The 7,095-nt window shown below is 42.4% G+C and overlaps 1 protein-coding gene across 1 annotated transcript in view; it reads left to right on the forward strand.

The window, feature by feature from the left end:
* Nucleotides 1-6,527, forward strand: part of LOC109463437 (delta and Notch-like epidermal growth factor-related receptor) — a 34,913-nt gene extending 28,386 nt beyond the window's left edge. Inside the window, exons 3-12 of the mRNA XM_019760252.1 lie at nt 422-531; nt 922-1,094; nt 1,359-1,501; nt 2,145-2,298; nt 2,841-2,954; nt 3,539-3,763; nt 4,181-4,417; nt 4,864-4,992; nt 5,475-5,736; nt 6,217-6,527. Of these exons, the coding sequence (XP_019615811.1) occupies nt 422-531; nt 922-1,094; nt 1,359-1,501; nt 2,145-2,298; nt 2,841-2,954; nt 3,539-3,763; nt 4,181-4,417; nt 4,864-4,992; nt 5,475-5,736; nt 6,217-6,367 (1,698 nt within the window). The 3' untranslated portion in view covers nt 6,368-6,527. The remainder of the gene's footprint in view (nt 1-421; nt 532-921; nt 1,095-1,358; nt 1,502-2,144; nt 2,299-2,840; nt 2,955-3,538; nt 3,764-4,180; nt 4,418-4,863; nt 4,993-5,474; nt 5,737-6,216) is intronic.
* The last annotated feature ends 568 nt before the right edge of the window (nt 6,528-7,095 follow it).

Consider the following 7,095-nt stretch of genomic DNA (forward strand, 5'->3'; position numbering starts at 1 on the left):
TCGGTAAACATGAAAAGCCTCAAACAAATACAGCTAGTAAGTCTGCAACTAAAGAGATAGCCTTCTTTGTGAGAAAACCTATCAATGACTTACTGAATCCTCTTTGCTCCCCAGGAGACCTGTAACATCTATGAGACATGTTTCAGTGTGACAGCCTCCAAATGATTTGATTGATGAACAAAAAACCTCAAACCATCAACCAAGTTTGAAACTGAAGAAAACCCCATCTATGTGAAAAAAACTATCAATGACTGACTGAATCCTCTTTGCTCCACAGGAAACCTGTAACACCTATGAGACATCTTTCAGTGTGACAGCCTCCGGATTCAAATGATTTGATTGATGTTTGAAATTAAAGAAATCCCCTCTATGTGAGAAAAAACCTGTCAATGACTGACAGAATTCTCCGTCTATTCCCCAGGAGACCTGTAACACCTGGCAGACATGTTTCGGCGTGCCGGCCGCGGCAGGTGAGGGGGTCCTGCAGGTGCAGCAGAAACCACTGGAGATTCAGGAGGGCGTCAGGGTCAGGTGAGCAGTTACCATGGCAACAGATGGGGAAAACTCGCTACTATAAACCATTGGAAAATAGTATGATTACATATTTTAGGTATGTGTTGAAGTCTAGATAATGCTAAACTACATGTATGATGATGATGTTGACAGTGTATGGAAATATTGTTTTCATCAAATTCATCAATGTTTCCAGGGTATTTTAGCATCTCTTTAGACCTAATTAGATAGAAAGACAGCAAAATAGATAGAAAGTGTCTGTGTTATCATCATTTTTAATCTCTAACCTCCTCAGGTATCTGTTTGCATTCAAATTTGTATTGTTTATATGGTTAGGTGGTATTGGGAAGATTAATAAATAAAGTTCCAAGCTTCTAATTTAAAGTTGTTCCTGTTGTCTGCTATCAGGTTCCAGCCAGACAGTCAGGAGGTAGAGTTTGCCATCCAGCCATACAAGGTCTCCCGGGAGGGGTTTGAGCAGTGCAGTATAACACAGGGCAGGGCGACCACGGACAGACCCACAGCAGTTCCCTTTGAACTGGACCCAGAGTTTCTCAACATCGGAAGCAACTACTTCATAGGTCCTCTTTCAATTACGAATTTGTCTCAGCTAATAATATAAGATCACTATGGTCGAATGAGTACAGTTCCCTTGTTCCCTCCTCTTCGTGCTGTATCAAGAGATAAAGGGCTGACTTGGCTTTACCCACGCATTGGCAAGCAGTCTTTTGTCTTGTATTATACATTGTAAAAAAAGATTATTATAAACCCCCTTATATCTTAAGTCTGTGGTTGTTCTTCTGCAGCATGCTTCAAAGTGAGCAATGTTTTTCATACCTCTGCAGTGAACACAGACAGTCCCCTGTTCCGGTGTGACTTTGGGTTGAGGATTAACATCACTGTGAAGCCGAACCTGTGCCGACCAGCGGAGCAGCCAGGCACGGACCTGTGTAACAACCGGGGACACTGTCTGTCCTGGAGAACTCAGGTGGGAGACTAGCATGAAAGTTCATCTGTGTTTTTCCAAGTTTTAAGTTAAAACTTTTGATCCAACTCAAAGAAGTTCTCTCACCTAGAGCTTTCGACCAGTCACTCTGGTCTTCCTTAGTAGACTGACCCATTGAAGCTTGTCACATGGCTTCTTTGAAGTGTGATGTCAACACTCTGGGTCAAAGGTGTCTGGTAGACGATGATGGCCACTATCACAGTTTAGTGAAGCCACTTTAAAGATCTAGGGAGCTTCTTTGTGTTGAATCAAAAGTTTTAATTTTAAGCACAGGTAGGAAACATTTTTGTTTCAGAACATAGGAGTGAGAAATCAATGAATTTTGAGTCAAAATACAATGTGTGTAAAACCATGAAGCTTGTTATTGAAAACAATGCTTGGTCATTGGGGTTTTCTCATTGAGCTAATGCTAAGAAATTTTTTTTTCTTTGGAATTTTGCAAGCGCTAATTCTCAAAAGTTTTTGTGCCTTGCATTTGGGCATTTCTCTTACCTGCCTATAGCTTTTATGTAATACATTTAAACCACTGGTTCAACATTCACATAGTCATGTATAAGGGTCCCACCAGTTTTATGATAAATCTGATTAAAAAAAGTCACTTGTCTACAAAATTCTTCTCCTTTAGGGAAGTTTCTCCTGTGAGTGCTGTGAGGGGTACACAGGGCAGTACTGTGAGGAGATGGACGGTTGCCATAGTAACCCATGTGAAAACGGGGCCACATGTTTGGACATCAGGGACGACCTGGGGGAAGGCAACTTCACCTGCATCTGTCCACCAGGTAGGAGAGACACCTAGCAGTTACGGTTGGTACTACAAGTTTGAAATGGTGGATTGTTGCAACCAACAGATAGGAGAGACACCTAGCAGTTACTGTTGGTTCTACAGGTTTGAAAAGGTTGCTAGGTGCAACTGACAGATTGCCAGTCATAAGAGAGACACCTAGCAGTTACAATTGGTGCTGCAGTATGCTTGGTGCAATCACCAGATAGAAGAGACACCTAGCAGTTACTGTTGGTGCTGCAGGTTTGAGAAGGTGGCTTGGTGCAACCACCAGGTAGGAGAGACACCTAGCAGTTACTGTTGGTGCTGCAGGCTAGATTCAGCAGTAGTCTGACATCATTGCCAGCCATTTTTAGGAGGACTGAAAATATTAATGTGGATATGCTTGAATTTGTGAAAGATATGAAAATTTTTCTAATAGAAATGTGATTTATTATTAGTATAAATCAGTATGATTCAATCATTTCAACAACCACATTTTTATGAGAAATAAAAGCGAAAATCAAATGAAAACTGTAAGAAATGTTCCATTTTCTCCAGGTTATACAGGAGCCAGCTGTTCAGACCAGATAGACTACTGTGCTGAGTCGCCCTGCCAGAATGGAGCCCAGTGCCTCAGTGTGGAGTACGGACCACAGTGTGTCTGTCTAGCTGGTATGTACGTTTGTTTATTGACTAAAGTTATATGTAAGACAGTACATCAATGAAGGTTAGACATCCAGGTAATAAGATAAGCCAAAAAGCAGTTACTCAAGCAACTGGATATGATTTTGGAAAAGACAGTACACCCTGTATTTTTAAATGTGTGTGCCCAGGGATATCTGGAAAACAGATCCTCAGATCTGAGAGATATTCTGGTTAGATAAATAAACATAAAAAACTTGAAACTTAGGAGTAGTCCCCAAACTTTCACGAAGTCGAATAATTTTCAGGACGGCACAGTTATGACAAAGTATTTAAAGTTGTAATTTCTTTCTTGTTTTATTCAATATCAATTGTGTCTTTGTTGCTGATTCTTTGTATATTCCATTGACAAACAGGCTAGCAGCTCAAAAGCACAAAACATACTTAGATTTCACTTGTCCTGTCCTTGCACTTGTCTACGTCCATCCCTACCCTACCCTTTGTTTGCACACAGTTACTAATCTGCGCAGCTGCTAATAATCCTCTTCTTAGAGGGATGAGCAGTACCGAAGATGATGATGAATGTCTTAACCCAGTCCTTCATTGCTTTCCAGGTTTCACTGGTGACCTTTGCCAGTTGACCCTTGACCCGTGCGACAGTCGGCCATGCCAGCACCAGGGCGTGTGCCGGAGTAACGTGACGCACTACTCCTGCGAGTGTCCCCCTGGCGTCAGCGGCCGGAAGTGCGAGGTCAACGCCGACGAGTGTGCCTCGAGTCCGTGCCGACATGGGGTGTGTGTGGACAGGGTTAACGGCTACCAGTGCTACTGTGTGCCAGGTACAGTAGGGGTATTATCATTAGATACTAGCTTTAAACAATGTTTAGAGTTATATGTTCAAGGGTTAGGTTCTAACAAGTCGATCGGTGTAATGTAGCCAGCTGCCGCCGCGCCGCGTGCCTGCGAAGCTGGTGTGTTACCCCGAAGGGCGGTTATACCGGTTATACAGATACAGAAGCTGGTGTGTTACGCCAAAAGGCTGTTATACCAGCTATACAGGTACAGAAGCTGGTGTGTTACGCCGAAGGGCAGTTATACTGGCTATACTGGTAACCACAGTATAGTGTGTGGTGAAAAGCAGCGTCACCACTGAGTGGGCACCCCTGGATAAAAATGACGGGAAAAAAATAAATAAAAGGAAACAATATAGGCTGCGAAGGTAAATGTAATGAACTCCATGTTGTACCCCCCTGCAGGTTTTAACGGGCACCACTGTGAGCACGAGTATGACGAGTGTCTGTCGGACCCCTGCCTGAACAACGGAGCCTGCGTGGACCAGCTGAACCGCTTCACCTGCGAGTGCGGGGAGGGGTACAGGGGAGAGAGGTGTGAGATCAAGGTCGACCTCTGCGCTTCTAACCCCTGTAAGAACGCCACGGCATGCATCGACCAGGGGAACACTGTACACTGTGTGTGTGCTCCAGGATTCACAGGTTAGTATATATTAAATGTTTCCTCTAACATATATCTTAAGCCTGAGTTTAGCTAACTGAAAAGTTTACTCTTAAAAGCTTCCACATTCAACATTTAATTGCAAAGAACTTTAATTTAGCAGTGGGCCATGGGTCAAAATCCTACAGACTCCTCACACTTCTAATAATCCTTATAGGATACTAAATGTGAGCTTATACATGTATCTCAAGATCCCAACAGACTGCCAAGATTTCTAAGTATGTCTAAGACTTACGAAGTAATGTCACACCTTAAAGTGTTCCTTTCCTAAGGTTTTCAGTGTGAAGTCTAGGTTTATTTGTTTGTTTAAGTCTTAAGTGAATCGACCCAAGCCTAGGTGAATCCTTGTTAGACTGTTTAAACAAGGAAGATGCAAGCCTCATTGCCCTATACATGTCTAAGACATGTCTTGGCTTGTTCCTTGCAGGTTCCCAGTGTGAGTTTAAGGTGAACCCGTGCCAGAACAACCCCTGCAGACACGGTGGAACGTGCCAGCCGCACGGTTCTGAGTACATCTGTGTGTGCATGGAGGGGTACATAGGGAAGGACTGTACAGGTTGGTCATATAGAACTTAACAATTTGGCTAGTTTTGATATGTACCCATTTTTTAAGTTTGCCCTAGAGTTGTACTTACCCAGAAAATCACCAGAATCAGAAATTTTGGTGCTATATTCCTGACTATTCGGGAGCCCCCGACCTGATGATGATGATGATTCAAAGTTTATTCTGAAGAATTAATTTGGAGTTTACCATGACTGAGAATGACCGAGTGAGTCACTGATGAAAGCTAGTTGACACTTCCAATGTCTAAAACTAAAACTAAAACTAAACACTAAAAATTCATCCAAGAAATTGAATTTGTTGATCTACATTTTTTGTAATGTCCTTTCTTTAAACTATATGTATTAAATATACTTTATGTACAGAAGGCATAATTAAGTCATTGGCTGCAACGCCATTTTACCAATAAAACCAGTTTTGATTAATTGCTTGATTGATTGATTTAGCTACATGTTTTTCTCCTGTTTCCCCCTCAGATGTATCCCTGGAGGCAGAAGGAGACACGGGTTTCTACCACTCCCCAGTCTTCCACGAGCACATGCGCATCCTCTACACAGTCACCGGTATCCTAGCAACCGCCTTCGTCGCCGTGATCGCCGTGGTGATGTACGGCGTGTGCCGCGCCCACCACTGGTTCAAAGGTTACGACGAGTTTGACTCGTTGCCTGACGACGGTCAGAGGTCGAGGAGGGTGTCGATTGAGGACACGGGGAGCAGGTCTGGCACTCCGGTTCGGAGGTGTGTGGGAGTTTTTACTTAATATTTAATCATTATACCAAGTTGTTCTAAACAAAAAGCTCTGCCATTATGCCAGATAATCTCCTAGATAGTTTGGTTGTGTAAAAAGCAAACTCTTGTATCCTAATCTCCTAGATTACTGTTAAGAGAGACACCTAGCTAGTACTGGTGGTACTGTAAGTTGGATCCAACTGTTGGGTCTATCATTCCAACTGCAAATCTTATCTTCATGAAGTTCATGACCTCTGTTTGAGAGACACCAGCTGTTGCTGTTAGCACTGCAAGTTTAGTTCTGATGCAGTGTTGGGTAAAAAACTACTTGTCTGCATTCTGTTCCCATATCTCATGAAGTTCAGGATTATATTGAAACCAGCGATTTTAATATATTAAGAAGAGACACCTAGTTGTTACTGCTGGTACTACAAGTTACATTCTGAGGCATTCTTGAGTGTAAATTCTTGCCTATCATTCCCTTTCCAGATCCCGTCGGGTCCATGACTATGTGGAAACCAGCAGTATCCACCAGCCCCGTCCGTCTGTCCAGGCCATCTACGAGGCCACCAGCGTCGACTTTACCGACATCAGCGGAGACCAGCCTCTACTCAACTCTCTCAAACCTAAGAGAGTCTAACAACAACATGGATCATACGGCATGTCTAACATGTAGGATCATACGACATATTGGTACCCAGAAAGTCAGGGATAGGGTCTATATAGCATGTAAGTTGAACGTACTGCACCTGCATGAAACCCTGATTTTCCAAGGTTTTTGTTGGATCATCAGTTTGATCAACATTGCATTAGAATTTTGTCTGTTGCAGACGATATTTTTTCTGACAATTAACAATTGGAAACTACAGACGGGATGTTAACTTAATATATGCGAATACGACATTATATGAGACGTTCTGCCAGAGTGCTATGTACAATACATTTACTGTAGCAGGTTTTGTGCAGGTGCAGTATGTTCCGCCGACATGCTGGTCAATATGCAAGTGATATCAAAGCTGTGATTCTTACACAATCTCTTGCTGCCTGGGCTGATTGGGCCTCTTCCCCGAGAACTTGTGGCCATACACTTCTGTAATCCTTGTAAATATAAAGTCTGTATCTAGATAGAGATCATGGAAACTTATATCAGAGATGAAAATTAAAGTTAGTGTAATAAAGAAGAGAATGCAGATGAAATGTTTATCATGCATGGCTAGAAAAAATTGAAAAATCCTTGTCGAAGTGTGTGGATGAGCTTGCATGCATTTTATGTTTTAAACTTTTTAGCTGAACAAATTCCATGTGTACAGATGATTAAAACTGCTTCTTGTACTCCTACTTAGTCACTGTACTTTATGCTATGATGTA

This window comes from Branchiostoma belcheri, unplaced genomic scaffold (assembly GCF_001625305.1).
Source record: "Branchiostoma belcheri isolate BF01 breed outbred unplaced genomic scaffold, Haploidv18h27 scaffold126, whole genome shotgun sequence".
NCBI lineage: Eukaryota > Metazoa > Chordata > Leptocardii > Amphioxiformes > Branchiostomatidae > Branchiostoma > Branchiostoma belcheri.